Raw genomic sequence first — 23,410 nt, forward strand, 5'->3', positions numbered from 1 at the left:
CGAGTCTGCACCAAAGGGATTGGGTGAGTCTTTGAGAGCGCGTGAGGTCGGAGTGGCGCATGATACCTTGCCAGCACCTACTAAATTTAGTCGAGAGTATGCCAATACTTATTCGGAATATGATAAAAGCTAACGCCCTTTGGAACAAATATTTTTAAAAAATTATTAAAGTAAAAATTTTTGAAACGTGCAAAAGTGGATACATGCTCATTTTTTGAACAAATTAAAATCTCTTAGGGAAAAGGATCTTTTTGAATTAAAATTGTTGTCTTTTTTCATTCTCAATAAATTAATGAATCTTTAAAAAAAAAAATCACAAGGATTGATTGATTTTTAAAGATTTTACAGGCGCTTAAAGTGAAAAGTGATAAACATGTATCCACACGTGCTCGCCACTGTAAGTCACAACCTTTGGTCTCCTGCCAATCTCCGTTCCAATCTCCGGCACTCCGAGATAAAAGGAGGGGAACGATGTGAGTTGCTGCGGACACCGCAACTCTACAGTTATACCCGATACTAAGTCAGTATGGCTCTCCTCCGGCAGACGCCGCTAATATTAAACGACACGACAAAGAGTGCGTGCGAGAGAGACAGAAAATCAGTCTGAGCGTGACGTCACGCGCTGCGTAGCCACTGCAAATTGATTTGTTTCCTTTGGCTATAAAAATGATCTGATCTGATTCAGATACAGCAATCTGATAGATATGGTCGTTATCTATGATTCTGCGTTTTTAGTTTTCTCAAATCTGCAATATTGTGGATGCAACAGATCTTCGTCCTTTGTGTGGGCGGAAGGGGGTGGGGCGAAATTTTGAGATAAACGTTTTATAGTGAGATCTAACAGAAGTGCGGATACCAAATTTGGTTACTCTAGTCTTAATAGTCTCTGAGATTTGTGGATGCCTCAGATTTTCGTCCTTTGCGGGTCAGAAGGGGGTGTGGCGAAATTGTGACACAAAAGGGTCAAGGTCCGATATCACAGGAGTGTGGATACCAAATTTGTTTGCTCTGGCACTTATAGGTTCTGAGATCCTTGAACTCATATTTTGCAATTGGCAAAACCGACCATGAAACCTGTGTGTTAGAGAGAGACAGAGCGAGAAAGAATGAAATTATTTTCTTGATTCTGGCTATAATAATTATACGATCTTGTTCAGATTTTGCACTCTAGAAGATATGTCATCTTCTACGATTCTGCCTTTTTTAGTTTTCTCGTATCGTCGAAATTGTGGATGCCACAGATTTTCGACCTTTGTGGGGGCGGAAGTGGGTGGGACAAAGCTTTGAAGTATTCTTGTAGCAGTAACATATCACAGAAGTTTGGATCCAAAACATCGTTGCTCTAGCTCTTATAGTCTTTGAGCACTAGGCGCTGAAGGGGACGGACGGGTGGACGGACGGATAGACGGACAGACAGACATGGCTCAATCGACTCGGCTATTGATGCTGATCAAGAATATATACACTTTATGGGGTCGGAAACGATTCCTTCTGGACGTTACAGACATCCACTTTTACCATAAATCTAATATACCCCAATACTCATTTTGAGTATCGGGTATAAAAACCATCAAAGTTGTAAGTGTTGCTTACATTTTAAAATTTGTGAGTAGGCGGACGTTACCTGCTTTTGATTCGCCTTTCTTTCTCTCTTGGCATGATTGTTTCCTGCTACTGCTGTTAGTGTTTGATACTGCTGTTCCAAAAAGTCTAGCACATCTTTTAAATATCTCTAGGTTTTTGAACGGTTTGTTCAAAGTGTCGCATTCCTTCTTTATCGAGCTTCTGATTCTTATTCATCCGATTAAGTCTTCTAATTTTCGATAAATTCTTCTGGTTTCTTCTGTGAGACTACGATACCGACTCTTCTATAACTTTAATTTAATATCTTTAATATCTTTTTTTTTTTAATTTTTCGACATCTTTTGGTCTATGTCATCTGGGATATTGTCGCAAAGGCGCCGTAGGTGTTCCTCTGCCTTACTTATGTTCTGGCGACTTTCTTTCTGACCGGTCGGTCGAGGTGGGACAGCAATACTGATGAGGCTAATGAGGGCCGAGGATTCAACCTTGCCTAGGGGAAGTTTATGCAGAAAAAAAATTCCATAACAAGTCCTACGGCTTTTAAAAGAATGCAATTTAAGACGTAACCGACTCTCAAAAGAAAGAAGGTGATGAGAAGGGTCCCAATTAAGACCGCGCATGGCAAAGATAAGGAACTGATTCTGAACGGACTCGCATATCTTGATATTTTTGGTAATGAGGAGAACAGATACAGGAACCATATTCCAAGACAGAAAATTAAAACATTAGTTAAGTACAAAGATAACTCCCAAGTCATTAATTTTGTACAGGCGTTCCAAGGAAATGTTATTAATTGAAAAGTCAAAGAGGTAAGGCTTGTTGCGATGGAAGGTCATGGCGTTACATTGGCAAATGTTAAGAGGAGGAGCGTTAATTATACACCAATTGTTGAGAGATTGAGGGACTGAGGATCGCTATAGAAAAAACATGGCTTGACATCATCAGCATACATTTGGACTCGGGAATAAGTTAAAACTTTGGGATGATCATAGATAAAGAGGTTAAATAATAAGGGGAAAAACTGGTTTAGAAAGAGAAGATTGGAAGCAGACACGCTGAGAACGATTGAAAAGGTACGCATTAGTCCAGAGAAGAAGTTTAGTCCGGAATCCTAGTAGAGATATTTTGTGGATAAGAAGATTGTTATTCACTGAGTGGAAAGATTTTCTAAAATCAGTATAGACTACATCAGTTTGATATTGTTTTGAAAATCCGGAGGTTACATAGTTGGAAAATTCGAGGAGGTTAGATGAAAAAAGCGACGTTTTACAAATCCGTGCTGTGATTCTGAAAACAGGGAACTAAAAAGTGTTGGAGGTGAGTAGTAATAATTTTTTCGAGGAGTTTAGGATTGGGAGAAAAATTGAAGATACAACGGTAGTTTGAAACATCTGATTCAGACTCCTTTTTATGAATGGGAAATATTTAAGATTCTTTTCAGACGGTGGGAAAATCACCAAGCCCGAGAGAGAGTTTGAACAGTTCTAAGAGAGGCACGCAAAGAGAATCCGCACAAAGTTTAAGAACGGCACTGGGAACCAAATCTGGACCAGTGGAGAAAGAAAAGTTACACGATTTCAAATTAGTTAAAATGCAAAGGACCGTATTAGAGTTTGGCAAATAGTTGTTAATCTTCTTTCTCTTTGGCCAATCAGTCATCATTTTTAGGTCTTTGAAATGAGCCTCCATCGCGAGAAACTTATCCTGGAGCGTTTTGAATCCAGAGTCTGCCCTCAATTCATTATAAATCTGTCTCATAAAAACACGCAGGTCGATCTAAATAGCTCTGCAGTCCCAACAAGTCCAGTTGAGACCGCGCTACTCTTTGTGAAGTCGACTACGCGTCCTCCAATTTGGCCAAAGTCGGCGCAAACAGTGTGTGCCATGTTATCACACAACCAGCAGAAGGTGAATGTTTGCCGTGTGACAGCCGAGCGGCAGCATTTAGCACAGCAAGTACTCATTATGAATTATTAGAAATTGGAAAAAAGAAATAGAAAAACGCTTGAGCGATAACTTAGTTAGGGAGAGGGAGAGAGGGAGGCGACAAACGCGAACCGGCTGTGTTAGTATGTATGCAGAAGAGATATATAAACGAGAGATTGGCTCAGAGCGAGGGCACCGGCAATACATATGCCAACAACTATTCAGCAGTGACTAAGAATGGCGGGGTAGGTAAGAACACACAGGTTGGATTAATATCGGGGAAAAAATACACGAAAACACGAGTACTGATTATGCACATATAGCAAATGGAATGCACGATAAATGTTTATAGAACGCAATTACTCTCCTTAAATCACCGAAAATAATAATTGTTAAGCGGAGCGAAGAAAAGACGCGACCATCAGCAACGATAGATATCGATATCGATATTATTAAACCGAAACCTAGCGAACTTGCATCGCAATGTAATTCCCTCGGGTCTTTGAGATTGTAAAGTGCCAAGATCGGTGCTTACAAAAAATTGCTTTTCAGTTGCTCGAAACATTCTAGTTCTGTGATTCTGAATTCAAACTTCTTGTCTTTTTTGACCAAATCATAAAGAGGCTTTGCTTTACCGTTACCCGAGATGGAATAACCTAGGTACTTAACTTCTTACTTTAAGAATTCGCATTTATTCTTAACTCCTTAACTCAAGTTTATTCGCTATCAAACGTTTCATCACCTCTTGTAAAATTTCCATGTGACTATCGTTATCCTTTGTTGCTATCATTATGTCGCCCATGCATATTATAACCTTGTCTTCTTTTACCATTTCTGAGAAAATTTTGTTTGGGAATCTTTGGAACGTCGCAGACGCATTGCGTAACCCGAAAGGCACCCTCAACCATTCGTATTGTCCCATAGAGGTCGTGAACGATGTGTAATCGTCTTATCATTTTTATACCCGATACTCTAAATGAGTATAACCTCATTAGGGATTTTGATTGGTCCGCAAAAACATATTTTACAATGCTCTTGGCACATTTTTATACCCAATACTCAAAATGAGTATTGGGGTATATTAGATTTGTGCTGAAAGTGGATGTGTGTAACGTCCAGAAGGAATCATTTCCGAAGTATATATATTCTTGATCAGCATCAATAGCCGAGTCGATTGAGCCATGTCTGTCTGTCCGTCTGTCCGTCCCCTTCAACGCCTAGTGCTCAAAGACTATAAGGGCTAGATGTTTTGCATCCAGACTTCTGTGATATGTCACTGCTACAAGAATATTTCAAAACTTTGCCCCGCCCACTTCCGCTCCCACAAAGGGCGAAAGTCTGTGGCATCCACAATTTCGACGATACGAGAAAACGCAGAATCGTAGAAGATGACTATGTCTTCTAGAGTGCAAAATCTGAACCAGATCGTATAAGTATTATAGCCAGAATCAAGAAAACAATTTCATTCTTTCTCGCTCTGTCTCTCTCTAACACACAGGTTTCATGGTCGGGTTTGCCAATTGCAAAATATGAGTTCAAGGGATCTCAGAACCTATAAGAGCCAGAGCAACCAAATTTGGTATCTACACTCCTGTGATATCGGACCTTGACCCTTTTGTGTCACAATTTCGCCACACCCCCTTCTGACCCGCAAAGGACGAAAATCTGAGGCATCCACAAATCTCAGAGACTATTAAGGCTAGAGTAACCAAATTCGGTACACACATTCCTTTAAGATGTCACTATAAAACGTATATCTCAAAATTTCGCCCCCCTTCCGCCCCCACAAAGGACGAAAATGTGTTGCATCCACAATAGTGCAGATTCGAGAAAACTAAAAACGCAGAATCATAGATAACGACCATATCTATTAGATTGCTGAATCTGGATCAGATCGGATAAATTGTATAGCCAAAAGGAACAAATCAATTTGCAGTGGCTACGCAGCGCCCGACGTCACGCTCAGACTGATTTTCTGTCTAGCGCCGTCTGGTGGAGGAGAGCCATACTGACTAAGTATCGGGTATAAATGTAGAGTTGCGGTGTCCGCAGCAACTCACAACGTTCCCCCTCGTTTGATTCTTGAGTCCCGCTTTCTTGTCCGATTAGATCTGGAAAACCATAGAGTTACCCATTTTAAAAAACTTAAATTCATGACTTTATAAAATAGTTCAAGAAGTTTGTTCTCCTACTTCTCACTCTCGCTTTGTAACAGCTCGGTCAAACTTTTCAGTTATTAATGCACAATGCTATAAGAACTACTTATCTCGATGCAGGATACGTTTTTCTCAGGACCCTAAAAGTTTTACTGCTTCGTAAACAGCAAGCATAGAACTTCCGCACACCCATCCTCGCTATCATTTTGTAATACGTCGGCAAATAATGATCAGGCAATTGCCGATCTTTTTGCCCAATTTTTCCAAACCACCTATTCTGAGGAAAGCTACTTAACCGAGTTCGAACGGCATTTTCAATCCCTTGGTAAATGAATGTTCTTTACTTCATGATCTTCGACTAGTTAAGCCGGTGTTTTCACCGGGTCCAGACGGGGTTCCAGGAACTCAGGTACTGCCCGAGGCTCTGTGTGGACCCTTGCTTAAATTAGTCACCCTGTCCATCGATTCTTCTTGCTTCTCTACGATCTGGAAGGTGTCGTTTATAATTCCTCTCCATAAAAAAGGCAGCAAGTCTGACGCAAAAAATTATAGAGGTATAGCAAAGTTATCCGCTATTCCCAAAATGTTTGAGAAGGTTTTAACTCCGCACTTGCAACATCTCTGCAAGTCACTTATATCTCCAACTCAGCATGGATTTATAAGGCGACGATCAACCACCACGAACTTGTTAGAGTTTACCTCTTTCATTATTAAAGGCTTTCAAGGTAACTTACAGAGGGATGTTATTTACACCGATTTTAGTAAAGAATTCGACTCTGTAAACTATTCCCTTTTAGCGTATAAACTTGACCATTTAAGGTTTCCGCCCAACCTCCTGAGATGGATTTCTAACTATCTTTTTTCCAGGTCTCAAAGAGTTCTCTTCAAAAACTCCCTCTCTTTACCAGTAAAGGTTTCTTCGGGAGTACCACAGGGCAGCCATCTAGGCCCCTTACTCTTCACACTCTTTATTAATGACCTGCCTTCGGTATTAACATACTCTCGAGTACTTACATATGTATGTATGCGAATGATGTTAAACTCTATGTCCTATATAAGGACATTTCATTTCATTCTCGCTCAATAACTTATCAATCCGATCTCAATAACTTTCAGTCATGGTGTTGTGCAAACTTGTTTCACCTTAATGCCTCGAAATGCCAAGTTATGACAGTTCATCGTTCTAGCCCCTTGTTGGCTCCATATGCCCTAATTGGTGGTTCTCTTGAGAGAATTACCCTGGTGGATGAACTGGGTGTTATGTTAGACCCCAAGTTTTCCGAACACATTTCTACCATGGTAACTAAGGCCATGGGCGTGCTTTGGTTTAAAAAGAGGTGGTCAAAGGAATTTGACGACCCCTATATAACAAAGACTCTCTATACCTCGCCTGTTCGTCCGATCTTAGAATACGGCTCCTGTGTATGGTGCCCTCAGTAAAAAGTACACCAGGACCGTATAGAATTTTATTTATTTATTTATTTATTAAATTAACAAATTATCTGTCAATAATGGTACTTAATTACAAAAGGCGGAAAAAGATATGTTAAAAGTTAGGTAAATTTAAATGATTATAAAGAAGATAGGGTATGACAGAGGGAGGTATAATTATGGCATAAAACCCTAAAAGGTTCATGATCGACATAATTAGACCTAGATATGGGTAAACGGATAGGCCGAAAAGTACGGGTAGGTCTAGATGGAACGGCCAAGTCAATCTGACCCGAGAGAGTTTGGGAGTCAACAATCCCGAGAAGGAGCTTATGCACGAACATTACGCCATTGCATATTCTGCGATGGTGCAACGACGGCAGGTCAATAAGATTTAGCCTAGACCGGTAGGGTGGCAAGATTCTACCCGGGTCCCAGTTAAAATTCCGAAGGGCAAAAATTAAAAATTGCTTTTGCACGGATTCAATAACAACCTGCTGCTCTTTATACTGCGGGCTCCACACACAAGAACAATACTCCAATATAGGACGTACTAACGAGATGTACACTTGTTTCGTATCGTACGGGTCGTCAAACTCCTTGGTCCAACGCTTGATGAACGCTAAAACACCCTTAGCTTTATTTACAGTTGCATCTATATGGCTGTTAAAAGACATCTTAAAATCAAAAAGGACTCCGAGGTCATTTGAACTCGAAATTCCCTCGAGGACATGATTTCCTAGAACATATGAGACAAAATGTGGAACGCGACGGTAAAATGTTATAAGCTTGCATTCGGAAAGGTTCAGAACACGCCACAATAGTAGCTCACTTAGATCAAGTTGAAGGCGTGTGTGCAAATACCAATCAGAGTAAGACAGACAGATTTGAACATAATCAGCATACATTACTGTAGTAGCTATGTTATATGTTCTGTATGAGCTGCTTTACCCCGGCCTGGCATGGGTCAGTAAGGTCCTGCCAACGTTTCAATACGATTTGAGCCAATAATTTTAATAATTCTTAAACCACTTGCCAAAATTGAGTTCAGGTTGACGGATTTGCAGTTGGTAGAATTCCTTTGACCTTCGGCTATAAGATTTCGATGAGTTTAAGATCCAGTGACTGAGCTAAACATGGCAGAACGTCGATATTTTCGGAATATTTTTTGTTCAGGGCATCAGTAGATAATTGACGCGCACTCGATGTCGCGCGTTTGGCGGTGCGTTCGGAAGATCCACAATCCACACGGCGTTCACCGCAGCGTAACGCTTAAGCTAAGTTAGTTACGCTCCCACCACCGTTTTAACCGGCGCGCTACCTACACGTTACACCCAAGTGATCCAGTAGCTATTTCTTAATAATCTTGAACTTGAATCCCCCGCACCTATTTATGTACATATGTCTATGGCTACGTATACATTTTGAATTAGCATATACTTGAACATATGCATACATATATATATTCACTCATGCCTTCATAGTTATATACCGTTTTACCCGTTGTTTGAATCTCGTCGAAAGGGTGGTTCGTTAACCGAAGCCGCGGTAAATACCACTTACAGCCATACATACATACATGCAAGCAGAAGAAGCTGTGCATTCCTTTCGTTTTTTCGCCTCTCCACAGGTTGCTTGCGTCGTATTTGTTGGGATAGTTTTCGATGCCGCGCTTAAACTTAATGGAACTCCAAGCAACGCGCTACCTTGCATTTCGAGGGTATATTTTTTTTTTAACTGCCGTTTGCAACCGACTCTATACATTGGTACCTCGGTCCTCAATATTATTGTTCGTCCACAATTTTCGCTCTTGGTTAAACATTTATTGATCGTAGTATTTATGTCTGCACATTCCGGCCACATTTTACAATTTCCATAATATTGTTACGTTTATACAGTTCGTATTTTATGGGTTGAGAATATGCTTTCGATGTCTTGTTGCTCCCCTCGGCAGTCCCTCTTACGGTTCCGAGCACTATGGACCAATCCGCAGCCATTCTCACACGGTCCAAGTTTGCCTTCGCTGCAAGCAGACTGACCCGCTTCGATCAGAAGCTCGACGCTCCAGATGCTAGCACTCCAACCTGCTCGCTCTCCCAAGTCCATCAAGATCAACTCCGAAGCCTGTGGGCAAAGGTGGACGCTGAGTTCGAGGCCTGTTCGGTGGCGATGTCGGAAGCGGATCCAAAGGGTGGTAGCTGATGTCCAAGGGATGTCCGATGACTGCTACACGGTCTACGCGTAATGCCTTGCCGAAATGAACGATCAGCTCGAGCCCCCGACTGTCTCTCACACGCCGCAACTGGCCGTTCAAGTGCAGACTTCCGGCGGTAGCCGCCATTCTCCATATGACACGGGACTACCAGCAGTGGCCCACGTTCCGAGACCTGAGGTCTCCATTCTCAATGCCGTGTCCGCTTAGTCAAAGAAGATCTGCAGTTTTTCCATCCGCTCTCTGACTAAGCCGGGCTTACAACTAAATGCCACAACCTACGTTATTCCGGAATTGGCCCTATGTGGTGGTTCTCTTGAGAAAATTACCCTGGTGGATGATATTGGTGTTATATTAGACGCCAAGCTAAAGTTTTCTAAACACATGTCGACAATGGTAAATATGGCCATGGGCGTACTTCGGTTTATAAAGAAGTGGTCAACAGAATTTGACGACCCATATATCACAAAGACTCTCTATACCTCGCTAGTTCGTACAAAGTACACCAGGACCGTATAGAATCAGTACAGAAAAACTCTTTACTCTTTGCTCTGCGGGGCCTTAACTGGGATACGGGTGTGAGACTTCCATCTTACTCTAGTAGACTGCTATAAGTAAACCTCCCATCCTTAGTTAGCCGTACGAAAATTCTTGGTGTGATTTTTGTGCACAACTTGATCAGGGGTGACATAGACAGGTCGCATAAACTTCACGATTCCTATTAGACTCACTAGAACTGTTATAGCGTTGTTCCTTCCACTTTGTAGATCGAATTATTCTTTGCAAGAACTGTTTAGGGATTTATGCTCGAATTATAATTCCCTCTACCATATCATATCCACCACTAATTCTCTTCCTCTTATTAAATTATAAATCCTTACACACCTTTCTAGTAATTAGTAATTGTAGTGGTATTTTTATCTTTATGTTTATTTTGAATGCATGTCTAGTTCTCTTAGAAACTTTCGTGCTAATCTTCCTCGAATATTAGTCTAACAGCTATCTTTCCTGCATGCTCGCGTAACAGCCTTCTGCTGGTTTCAGACGGGCCACTTGACGGTGCAGTAATTGCATCGCGTTTTGAAAGATGCAGTCATTGCATGTCAACGTCCACTAAATAACTATGATCTTTATCTGATAGTGAGGAAGAAACAGCGGTTAAAGCTGAAAAGTGCTGCCCATAAATAGGGATATCCGAAGAAGATGGAATATACGAGCTAGTAATGAAAATAGCGAATGCGGGAAGAATCAGTTTTACCCACAGGAATTTCAGTTCCTGTGGAACTTGGACTGTGAAGTGTTCCAACGTGAAGTTAGAGTCCACCGCAATCAGAACCCCTCCTGCACGTCGAGACGAACGGTCTTTTCTAAAAGTTGTGTACCGGCCGGCCAAAACCTCGGAACTAAGAATGTCTGGCTTTAACCAGGTTTTGGTAAGCACAATAACGTGGGAAGCAAATGCAACACTATACCGGAAAAGAATGCTGAGTTTACTACGTTAGCCCCTAACATTCTGATATGATACTTAAAGAGAAGTTCGTTTTTTGGACGGGTTAAAGCAGGACGGGAAGATAAGGAGGAGGATGGCGAACTGGGGTGATTTGTAAGGGCTATGGTGGTCCTATTCTTCTTCTTAGTCTTGAACCTTCACCACCAAATGCTCTGGCCAAAATTTGGCAGAACAAGTGGTATCAAATTCAGTTGGAGAGATGCCTAAACTTCTCCACCTTTAAACCCACGGCTTTTATTTAGCTTTGAGTAAAAGCAATTACATCATTAGTTATGTGGTCAGGGGCCAGCCGTGAAACAAAAACTTGTCGTTTTGGTGGATCCCCACCAGTGGTTAGCCACCTAGGGCCTAGTACCTATGGTGGCAATATCCGGAGGTCCGTATCTTCTGATCACTGGTGGGATCGGAATAGACGGGACAGCTAGCGAGCTTGCCACCACAGACACGGACGCTACAGACTTACTTGGCTGCACGTTCTCCGGAGCGATGAATTCGGCTACCGAGTCTGCATCGCCAGCAGCTGCCTTTGCCCTTGGAGTGGCAAACGAGATCAACTGGCTGCACCCTTGGAGTGGTCGGAGTCAGTTTTTCGGTCGTGAACGGCTGAGTGACGGCTGGCACGTGCAGATCCCGCGGAGTGACCCTTTTACGCCTCGGAGACTCATTCAGCAGCTTCAAACCGCTATCTGAGCCTCCATGGCCGATCGTATTGGTTCTTAAAACCAACGGTCAGCTCCTTACGAGTATGACCAATGGTTCAAGCGAATGCAAAAGTGTATTGATCATCAGGGGGAATATTTTGAAAAACAATAAAACCATTTTCATTTAAAAATTGTTGTTCTTATTTCGTATTCCCGAAATATAAATAGCAACCCTCGTAAAGGCTACGGGATACGAGTGGGCTGAACTGAGCGTGAGCGTACTTACAGAAAGCAACACACGTTTATTATCAAGGTTTATGTTGAAAAGCACAGGCTCAATTGCAAAATAAAAGGAAAAGAAGCGGAGCGCAAAACAAAAACACCTCTGGTCACTACGAAACATCTTTATAACACGCCTCAGTTGGAATATATCCAGACATTGTCACTGCTGCTGCATTAGTAAGAAACTCATTCATATTGTGGAATTAAGTTGCTGAGTCTAAGGCAGGGTTTTCGAGTACTGCCAACTTGCACTGAGGCCAAAAGAGCAACCAATTTTCAAAAAGAATTTTGTTAAATTTATTCGCTTAAGCTTAGCAACGAGCGAATAGCTTTATTCGCATCTTGTGTTACCGATGCTCTATTCTGGCTCTCTCCTTACCTCTCACTTAGCCTGTCTCTTAAAATTGGTCGAAGGAAAACCCAAGTTTGGGTCATTCTGAGTGGTCTGAGTGACCAGTTTACTGAAAAAATTAACCTATTGGAAACAATTTTGTTTTAAAAAGACTTTTTCTGTTTAAAATTCATTTTGTATTCAGTTTTCTTAAAGTTGCCAAAAATCGTTAAGAACGAGTGATTAAAAAATAAGGTTTCCTTATATATTTGTTGAGACAACGAGCTTTTTTGCTGACAATAATTGTTCAATAATTTTAATTGGTTGGCAATTGGTACTTTGAGGGTGGCCGAAGATGGCAAGCGAGCCGATCTCGAGCTAAATTATAAATCTTGGGGACAAAAAAGGTCTGTTCTTCAACTATATCAAGTATTAACTTCCAAAGCAGGCACAGCTGCTGACGGTTAACCTACGGCATAGAAAAGAAAAGATAACAAGAGCGAGTATAGATAAAGAATAGATGATGCAATGAGAGCATGGTTCTGAGCGAGCAAAGGCGAAGGTACAATGACCAAAAGGTACAGAAAATGAATAGAATATGAAATAGAAAGACGAGTAAAGAATTTACACTCGGGCTTTGTCCGAACAATATTAATATAACAACAAATTAGTATGGACTTCTGTTTGAAATTAATTAAGCGACAAACAAAATATTAAATTTAGACGAATAGGATAACATTTGCGAAAACCACCGACTAGAGAAGTCACAAGTGCATGAAGTTATTGCTGGAGGTAGTTGCGACAGTTTAATTTTTAATATATTTTGGGTTAATTATATTATATTATTGAATTATATATTATCTGTATATACAATTTTATAAATAAGAATCACTACAAATAATATTATTTATATAATAAAGCAGAAATATATATCCACTTTTTTAATGCGGCTCAAAAATTTAAATTTTATTGATGCAGGTATGTGCCGAAGAAAACTGCCAGGAAGAGGTCGTATTACTGGCATTGAATTACATGGATCGCTTTCTTTCAACTAAATCAGTACGCAAGACCCATCTTCAAATTTTAGCTGCTGCCTGTCTTTTACTTGCTTCAAAACTTCGGGAACCCAGCTGTCGTGCACTCTCCGTGGAATTACTAGTCGTTTATACGGACAACAGCATATACAAGGATGATTTAATTGTAAGCTTTTCTCTTATCAAATATTTAAAATATTAATGTGTTGACGTGCAATGGCTTTAGCATCAAGGGGTCCTAGAAATGGTATGAGGCTCGATACGTATAATGAAAACGATATAATCGTGTTAATTCAGGATAGGGTAATAGGCTCTGCACACTGAGCCCATCCCGTGGTAATGGTGGGATTTTTTGACAGATGTGAAACTCCGATTCACACTGGCACCATCCGTCAAAAACAGCTGATGCCAATAACAAGTGCATTAAATTTGCGCGGAAGAATTATTAATTTTTGGTTCCATCCAGTCAGCAGAGCAGATACGTTCTGCAATCGCAAAATATTGTTTAGACCATAATGCATATTATAAACTTATTTATTTTTATTTCTCCAGATCGAGTCTTTTTTGGTTCGCTTTGGCGGGGGCCCTTGTCGCCAGAAAAGGTGCTGGAGCCACATAATCCGTCCAGATCCAACTCGATAATGTTAGAAAAAAAACTAATTATTAAAGATTAATTTATGCATAACTTAAAGCATTTACAGAGCATAGAAATATTTGTTGTCAGTCGTCTGCCATTTATTCGCCACACACTTGCAACTTCAGCCTGGCAGACTCGGTCATGCCGCATTAAATCTCATCGCCAGCCCATGATGCATATTTACAAGGTGGTCTCGTCGGCAAAAGTCAGTCCCTTAACGTATGCTAGCAATAAGTGCGAATGAAAGGCACATAGTATAGTGAGTTTGAGTGAGACGGCATATGTCGATGTTGATTAACCCTTAACAGGCCCGTGGGGTTTAAAATTTCCTACTGTAATACAAAGACTTGAAGTTTTTTATACCCGATACTCAAAATGAGTATTGGGGTATATTAGATTTGTGGTGAAAGTGGATGTGTGTAACGTCCAGAAGGAATCGTTTCCGACCCTATAAAGTATATATATTCTTGATCAGCATCAATAGCCGAGTCGATTGAGCCCTGTCTGTCTGTCCGTCCGTCCGTCTGTCCGTCTGTCCGTCTGTCCGTCCGTCCGTCTGTCCGTCTGTCCGTCCCCTTCAGCGCCTAATGCTCAAAGACTATAAGAGCTAGAGCAACGATGTTTTGGATCCAGACTTCTGTGATATGTCACTGCTCCAAAAATATTTCAAAGCTTTGCCCCGCCCTCTTCCGCCCCCACAAAGGGCGAAAATCTGTGGCATCCACAATTTCGACGATACGAGAAAACTAAAAACGCAGAATCGTAGAAGATGACTATATCTTCTAGAGTGCAAAATCTGAACCAGATCGTATAATTATTACAGCCAGAATCACGAAAACAATTTCACTCTTTCTCGCTCTGTCTCACTCTAACACACAGGTTTCATGGTCGGTTTTGCCAATTGCAAAATATGAGTTCAAGGATCTCAGAACCTATAAGAGCCAGAGCAACCAAATTTGGTATCCACACTCCTGTGATATCGGACCTTGACCGTTTCTTGTCCAAATTTCGGCACACCCCCTTCCGCCCCCGCAAAGGACGAAAATCTGAGGCAACCACAAATCTCAGAGACTATTAAGGCTAGAGTAACCAAATTTGGTACACACACTCCTTTAAAGTGTCACTATAAAACGTATATCTCAGAATTTCGCCCCACCCCCATCCGCCCCCACAAAGGACGAAAATCTGTTGCATCCACAATATTGCAGATTTGAGAAAACTAAAAACGCAGAATCATAGATAATGACCATATCTATTAGATTGCTGAATCTGGATCAGATCGGATAAATTGTATAGCCAAAAGGAACAAATCGATTTGCAGTGGCTACGCAGCGCCCGACGTCACGCTCAGACTGATTTTCTGTCTCTCTCGCACGCACTCTTTGTCGTGTCGTTAAATATTAGCGGCGTCTGCCGGAGGAGAGCCATACTGACTTAGTATCGGGTATAACCGTAGAGTTGCGGTGTCCGCAGCAACTCACAACGTTCCCCCTCGTTTTTTATAGTTTTATTTTTAATAATTTTGAATTTGCAAGCAAACGTTGCTTCTAACTTTGCATGCATATTTTTTTGTTAAGGTTCTTAACTCTAAAATAAATTCTAATTTTAAAATAAAATGATTTAACCACTATGTCAATATTTACATTTTGTGCAGCCATTAATAATTTTGCCTTGACATTTGTGGTTAAATTAAAATGTTCTTTTACGTAATGTTTAAATATTAATTCTAATTCTTTGATCTTATGTTTAAATTCTTCTGACGGTTGTATTAGTCCGCCATGCGAAACCTCATCCACGTAGGTGAATGTCGAACTTTGTTAGGTGCAGACTTCCACTGGGAAGCTTTGAAGTGACTATCGCAAATTTTAGAATTAGCGCCAAGGCTGCACCCGAGGTTTTGCTCCCACAACTTCCGCTTCAATGCTCATTTCGGAGCATGAATAAATTTTACTCCCGGAACATGAATTCGGCAAAAAGTGCAATACGTCATCTATCTTTATAAGCCAAAAATTCGTATTTAAGAAAAGAAACATATTAATATTTTTTCCTTACGACGGATCCTCCTATCAGAGACGATTTGTCCAGCCTTGCTGAACATGCGTTCGGATTCTACGCATAAATATTTGAACATAAGGATTTTGACTAAATCCAATTAATTTTCGTTGACCTGAAAAATATGAAAATAATAAGTATTTTTGTAAAATATTATTTAAATATATTTATATTTACGTTTATCCAAAGCAGTGGATCAGTCTCCTCCGTGGCAATTGATCTCTCCAAATAGGGACGATTTGTTATAATGACATTACTTCGAGCGGTATTTTTGTTTTCCATTGCATTTTCTTGTAAAAAATCAAATATCCAACAGATCCTAACAGAACTTACCATCGAATGAGGCAAAATTAGCATTACAGATAGCTTCAGACGGCATTACACACACTTTTTTCACTGTGTAAAGCATTCACTAAAAAAATATCGAACGCTATCGATAGTGACGAGCCACTATCGATAGTGACGAGCCACTATCGATGGTCTCTCGATAGTGCCATCGATAGTTCTCCACCTCTAGTGTAGATGTATGTAGCAGCAAGAAGTAAGCGTCTCAGACCCCATAAAGTATATATGTACATATATGTCCGCCTGTTCTTGCGGTTTGAAAGTCCTCGAGAATCGAGCTGTTTTTTCCTTGGCGTTCTCTTGGAGGCATCTTTCAATGACCACAGCGTCGGGACGCCCAGGTATCTTAGCCGGACAATTGCTGATAGGATGTTCCAGGGTTTCAATGGCCCAAGGTTCATCACATTTCCTAGAGCTGTCTCTGTTGATGATGCCTCGGCTGCATGCACCGCAGCTAGACAGTGACCGTGGTTGTACTTACCACGGTAGTAAGTAAGTAGTGATTGAGTTTTTATTCCGTTCTTTGGATATGGGTTTCAAGATTTTGCAGGTAGTGGTACTTCTCCATTTGCTTCTCTAAACGCTAATTTTAATAGGTTGACCACATCGTATGCTCGATCTTCGTCCTGCTGCATCGGTTCAGTAGTGTGTATGACAGCCTTATCTTATTGATAACATTCATCTTGATGACGTCTGTATATATGTTAAGGTGCTGAATCTGATCCCGTCTCTTTATACAGTCGGTGGTTCCCATAAATGCCAATAGAGGTATGCCCGTATCCTTGTATCGACATGTTTCCCTATGCAATTAGGCCTTGTCTTGACAGAGCAGAGCCTGTCGCTGAGTTTTTTCAATAAGCTTATGGTACGTATTCCTTTCGGGTATTATGTCCTGATGATTTTTGGCATCTGTAACCTGGGTGCATCCTGGGAAGGGAACTTGCGTTATTTCTGTTAGGGCTTCTTCACTGCCCACTGTCCGTCATGTAGCTTGAGCCATTTCAGGTACTTTCTCGATGTTGGAGCAGAAGTGAATCCACAAGTTTCGTTGGGCCTTACGTATTTCCTTCTTGTAGTTCCTGAGTATGGTTCTGTATTTCTCGTTGCCGATCTTAAAGAATTCCTTGAGCTCGTTTTCTTACAGAGAATGATTCCACCAGAGTGGCTTGGTCCTCTTTTTGTGGTTGGACAAGATGCGTGGTAGGCATCCAGTAATAGGATAGGGTCTCTAGGGACTTCTCTATATCCTCTGCGAACTTCACAGAGCTTGGCTTCGCGAGATTCGAATTAACCGTCGTTTTAAAATTTTCCCAGTTTGTATTCCGGGGGATTCTATAGACCTTTATATTCGGAATGTGTTTAGGTTTTCACTTGAACTGAATGTACTTATGATCTGAGAAGTATGGTCTTTCGAAGACTCTTCAGCCAGATATCTATGTCTATATAAGAATAGTATAAAGACTAAAAGTGACTCAACTCTATTATTGATGTGGGAGCTTTCCAAAAAATAGTGGCTGATCTTTACAGCCGGTTTTTGCCGCCAGACTCTTTAGCTTTTGAGGTGTTTCGGTCCTGTCGTGTGCTATGTAGCTCGAAGATACCAGAAAGAGCTTTTCCTTTCCATCCAGTATCACTACTGTCAGATAATCCGTTCTGTAATGAGACAGGAGGTAAGCATGGATTCCCTTTCGCACGAGTACGACGGATCTGTTCTTTCTTATCGATGTTGAGTGGAATGAGTTTTGGTAAGAGGATTTCAGTCCGCTCACTGTATTTCCTCGCGCAATCCATGGTTCCTGGACCTTTACCTATGGCTATGAGGAGCTGTGGAGTGTGCGCATCTTTATCTTCGTGGGGGCGCTTTTTAAGCTGTATGGAGAAACTGCTCACGCCCCACGCTATCTTATACAATTATGGGTATAACAGGTTCCCCGCCTCCTTGTTGATCTGGAGTATCACATGCTGGCCTCCCTCGTTGGGTAATGGACTTTCAGCATGAAACATTTTCTAGTTTGCCGTTGGCACATCTGTGTTCTGCCTTTGCAAAATGGCTGATTTGGGAGATTTATGCACCCAACGTGCCATCCACATCTTCGCATTTTACTTCTTTTACCCATTCAAAAAACTAACTTCCCTCTTATTAATTTACCAAAATGTTAAAGGCTTACGCAGTAAGCTCGAAATCCTTTTTCGAGATATTGTTGCATTTGCATTCTTAGTTAAGAAGTGTTGTCTGGTCGGTACACAACTTTTAGAAAGGATCGTTCGTCTCGACGTGCAGGAGGGGTTCTGATTTCACTGGACTCTCACTTCATGTCTGAGCACTTCACAGTTCAACAGGAACTGGAATTCCTGTATGTATGTACAACTTATTCTTCCCGCTTTCGCTATATTCATTACTTGCTCGTATATTCCACCTTTTTCGGATATCCCTATTTATGAGCAGCACTTGTCCGCTTTAACCGCTGTTTCTTCCTCGCTATCTGATAAAGATCGTATGATAGTTCTTGGTGACTTCAACTTGCCAGGAACTGTTTGGTCTTCGGTAAACGAGTCTAGTATCCTAGTGCCCATGTCACGACATGACTTTGTTGACGGCTTGCTTCACCTGTCCCTGTCTCAAGTCAACCATGTAAAAAATTCCTTGGGTCGATTGCTTGATCTCTGCTTTGTATCGGATCCGACCATAGTATTGATAACCCGAGCCCTTCCGCTCACTATACCTGAAGACTCCTGTCATCCTACTATCGCAGTGTCGCTAGTTATAGGACTAACTGTATTGGATCGGTCGAGTAGGCTACCTGAACGTGTCCGCCGCTTTCGTAAAGCCGAGTGTGCGAAGCTTATTAACCTCATTATTATTCATTATTAACCTCAAGAGGACCTTGGCTTACCAAAGAGTTATCCAGTCCAAAAACTTAAAACCAAGACTATACAAAATTTCAAGAAGTTGGTTCTGCTACTTCTCACTCTCGCTATTTAATAACTCGGTCAAACTTTTCAGTTCTTAATGCTCAATTCTATAAGAACTACTTATCTCGATGCAGGATACGTTTCCCAGTACCCTAAACAGCTTTACTGCTTCGTAAACAGTAAGCGTAGAACATCCGCACACCCATCCTCGCTATCATTTTGTAATACGTCGGCAAATAATGATCAGGCAATTGCCGATCTTTTGGCCCAATTTTTCCAGACGACCAATTCTGAGGAAAGCTACTCTGGTCATTCGTACCCATACGGTTTAAATTAAATAAATTAATGTTCTTTACTTCATGATCTTCGACTAGTTAAGCCGGTGTTTTCACCGGATCCAGACGGGGTTCCAGGTTGTGTACTCAGGTACTGCGCCGAGGCTCTGTGTTGACCTTTGCTTAAACTATTCACCCTGTCCATCTATTCCTCTTGCTTCCCCCCAATCTGGAAGAAATCGTTTATAATTCCTCTCCATAAAAAAGTTAGCAAGTCTGATGCAAAAATGTTTGAGAAAGTTTTAACTCCGCACTTGCAACATCTCTGCAAGTCACTTATATCTCCAACTCAGCATGGATTTATAAGGCGGCGCTCAATCACCACGAATTTGTTAGAGTTTACCTCTTTCATTGTTAAAGGCGTTCAAGGTATCTTATAGACGGATTTCATTTTCACCGACTTTAGTAAAGCATTCGACTCTGTAAACCATTCCCTTTTTGCGCATAAACTTGATCTTCTAGGGTTCCCGCCCAACTTCCTGAGATGGATTTCTAGCTACCATTGTTCCAGGTCTCAAAGAGTCCTCTTCAAAAACTCCCTCTCTTTACCAGTAAAGGTTTCTTCGGGAGTACTACATGGCAGCCATCTAGTCCCCTTATTCTTCACACTCTTTTTTAAGAGTCAAGCTTAAGTTTTTTGAACACATTTCTACCATGGTAAATAAGGCCATTCGATATTTCTTCCGATCTTAGAATACGGCTCCTGTATATGGTTCCCACAGTACAAAGTACTAGACAAGGACAAAGTACTGAAAAACTTTTTACTCTTTCCTCTGCGGGGCCTTAACTGGGATGCGGATGTAAGACTCCCGTCTTACTCTAGTAGACTACTATTAGTAAACCTCCCATTCTTAGTTAACCGTAGGAAAATGCTTGGTGTGATTTTTGTGCACAACATGATCAGGGGTGACATAGACAGGCCGCATAAACTTCACGATTCCTATTAGACTCACTAGAAATGTTATACCGTTGTTCCTTCCACTTTGTAGATCGAATTATTCCTTGCATGAACTGTTTAGGGACTTATGCTCGAATTATAATTCCCTCTACCATTTTAAATCACCCACTATTTCTCTTCCTCTTATTAAGTTACTAATCCTCCCACACCTTTCTAGTATTTTGTAATTCTAGTGGTATTTTTAGTTGTATTTTGAATGCATGCTTAGTTTCTTAGCAAGTGTAGTGCTAATTTTCCTCGAATATTAGTCCTACAACTATCTTTCCTGCATGTTCGCGTTTGGTTCGGCTACGCACCTCGCGTAATGCGGCAGCGCCCCTCGGTCGGTTGGTCGGGAGGGGTGCTGCGTTTTGCCTGGGATCCGAGCGTAACAGCCTTCTGCTGGTGGCACACGGGCCACATGACAGTGCAGTAATTGCATCGCCTCTTGTAAGATGCAGTCATTGCATGTCATAAACATAAACATACTTTTTTAAAACTTATTTTTGTCGAGCCCTGCAATTAAGACGGTTTACTTGGCTTCTCAGTCTGTGATGTTGTTCGTGACCCATGTATGTTGAATAGATCCTTAGTGAGCTCTCCTGGCCTTCGATGTTCACTGATGTTTGGTCTTCATTGCTGAAATTTGGGAGCATAAGTAAGCGCAAGAATGCAAGTACGTGTTTTACCTGTGGTGGCATCTACGTGTGGGCTACAGTCTTGAGTTCTCAGACCGGAGACCAGGGATCCTGGTTTTCTTTACAGGTGTGCCAGTGCCATAACTGAGATTTCCCTCTACCATTGTCTTATCGGCATCGATCAATATCCGAAACCTGACTATGTCGCTTTTGTCAGACACGTAGCCGTCCAGGATATCGTCTGCCACCACTGATGCTATGATATGGTGGACGATTGATTTCCACCTTCGAGGCGGGATAGGGGAATAGGGGTGAAACAACAGATACCTATTGTTACCTTTTTCTAGCCATAGCCCGTCTATCCGATAACATCTAACGACTTTTCGTTTATGGCGAGGATCAACTGGTGCCTCTCTTCGGAATCTTCTCCGGCTCCGCAGGCTTTGCCAAAACGCATCCTCTTGGTCTCGCTTTGCTGGGAACATCTTCCCATTTTACGACCTTTAATTAGGCTCGGGGTAGATTTCCGGGGGTAGCGCAGCCAACGACTTCGTGTAGAGGGCCGCCGAACGAGCTTCTTGGCATGTGATGACTTTCACTCTGCCTTACTGCCACTGGGCGTCCCCAAATTTAGGCGGTGCCCGCGCTCTCCTCCAGCTCCTGCATAAAGCTGTCCTTGAGCTCGTTCTCCGACTAGTGCAATTTGTCGCGAGGGAGCCGACCGTCAGTGCCGCCCCTAGGTTAGGTTAGGTTTAGGCGGTAGCCTGAGTGGGAGCGATGAAACCCCCCAAGCTCACTTGGACCTGTAACAACGTCCGTTGTGATGCCGCATGGGCGTGTGCCCCTTCTCAATGCCTAAAACCGTGGAGAGCAAACTGTTGAAAATTAAGAGCCTTCCCATCCGGCGGCTTGGATAAATTTAGACAAGGTCTCAGGTTTGATTTCGAAAAGGTCCGAAATGTCTGTGAGAAAAGGGGCCCCGAGAAACAGAAGACGGCGATTTCCAAGGACCGAGCAATGACAGAAGAAGTGGGAGATCGATTCCTCCTCTTCCTCGTCGCGACAACTCCTCCAGAAGTCATTGTGAGGGATTGACAGCCTAGCGGCGTGAGGCCTATCTGCCAGTGTCCCGTGATTGCTTGGATAACTGCAGAGCATTGTACTCTACTGAGCCTATATAGCTCCGCCCAGCGTTTTTTAGATCGATGAGGCCATATCGATCTCGAGACTTTACAGGAGATGGTTTGCTGGCATCTCCCGTTCGCCTTTTGCTCGAATATTTCGTGCGTAAGAAGCCTACACGTAGCCAATAGCACCGCTACCTACTCCCTCTCTGATAAGAGAGGAATTGTAGTGCCCTGCCTGGCTAGCTCGTCGGTGGCATCATTCCCCACGATGTCCCTATGTCCGGGGACCCATGTAAGGAAGATAGCTAGCTGCTCTGCGATCTCTTGCAGAGACCTGCGGCAGTCGCTTACAGTCGTTGAATTTGATGATAGTGAGCCTAGCCCTTTGACAGCTGCTTGGCTGTCCGAGAAAATGCTCACCACGTGAGTATCTAGGGATAGTTTAGAGGCGATACAGATGGCCTCTTGATTGCCTCAACCTTCGCTTGGAACAAACTACAGTGATCCGGGAGCCTGAAGCAATGACTGATGTTTTGCTCGTTGCAGTAGACTCCGCCACCCACGCGGCCGTCTAACTTTGAGCCATCAGTGTAAAAGTGGACCGCGTTTGCGGGTGCTGGTTCCCCATCTCCCACACCTCCCTAGGTGTGATTGATACCTGTAAAGGCGACGAGAGGTGGTCCCTAGGGGTACAATAATCTGTCCTCTTTGGTGATTGCGGTAGTCTTGTCAGGATTCCCGAGTGACCAAATGCGGATACTTTCCATAGTTTGGCTTCCCTCATTCTGAGGGCGGAAAGTGTTGCAACCTTCTTTCCCATGAGGTCTACGGGAAGGAAGTCCATCATAGTATCGAGGGCGGCTTCACTTAAGGTAGTGCCAGTTATGCATAGCTCTTCCATGCGTTGAACTCTGCTGAGTTTATTGAGGCATGTTCTTTTGTCTAAGGCTGGCCACCATACCAGCACCTCATATAATTGGTCGTATGATGGCGGTGTAAAGCCACCGAACTATATAGGGGTAATTCACCATTTTAGTCCGATTGTTTTCTACAAGTATAGGTGGCCACTGTGGCCTTCTGTACTCTATCCTCTATGCTAAATTTCCAGTCGAGCTTTCTATCGAGGATTAGGACAAGATACTTGGCGTTGTTGATAGAGACTAGTGCTTCCCACATAGTTTTGGGGGAATCAGTGCCGGAACTTTGTACTTCCTAGTGAAAAGCACCAGTTCCGTTTTAGACGGATTGACACCTAGACCGCATATGTCTGCTCATTTTGACATCTTCATGAGTGTGCTTTTCAGGCACTTACACAGCGT

General features: G+C 42.2%; 1 protein-coding gene across 5 annotated transcripts in view; it reads left to right on the forward strand.

The window, feature by feature from the left end:
- The window catches only part of LOC6899629 (G1/S-specific cyclin-D2), a 67,629-nt gene that overhangs the window by 21,403 nt on the left and 22,816 nt on the right, over positions 1-23,410 (forward strand). For 4 of the 5 annotated variants that reach the window (XM_033385270.1, XM_033385275.1, XM_033385274.1 and 1 more), the window contains exon 2: positions 13,052-13,273. The exons of the other annotated variant lie outside the window; for it this stretch is intronic. In XM_033385270.1, the coding sequence (XP_033241161.1) occupies positions 13,052-13,273 (222 nt within the window). The remainder of the gene's footprint in view (positions 1-13,051; positions 13,274-23,410) is intronic. 5 annotated transcript variants of the gene reach the window in all.

This window comes from Drosophila pseudoobscura, chromosome X (genome assembly GCF_009870125.1).
Source record: "Drosophila pseudoobscura strain MV-25-SWS-2005 chromosome X, UCI_Dpse_MV25, whole genome shotgun sequence".
Lineage (NCBI taxonomy): Eukaryota > Metazoa > Arthropoda > Insecta > Diptera > Drosophilidae > Drosophila > Drosophila pseudoobscura.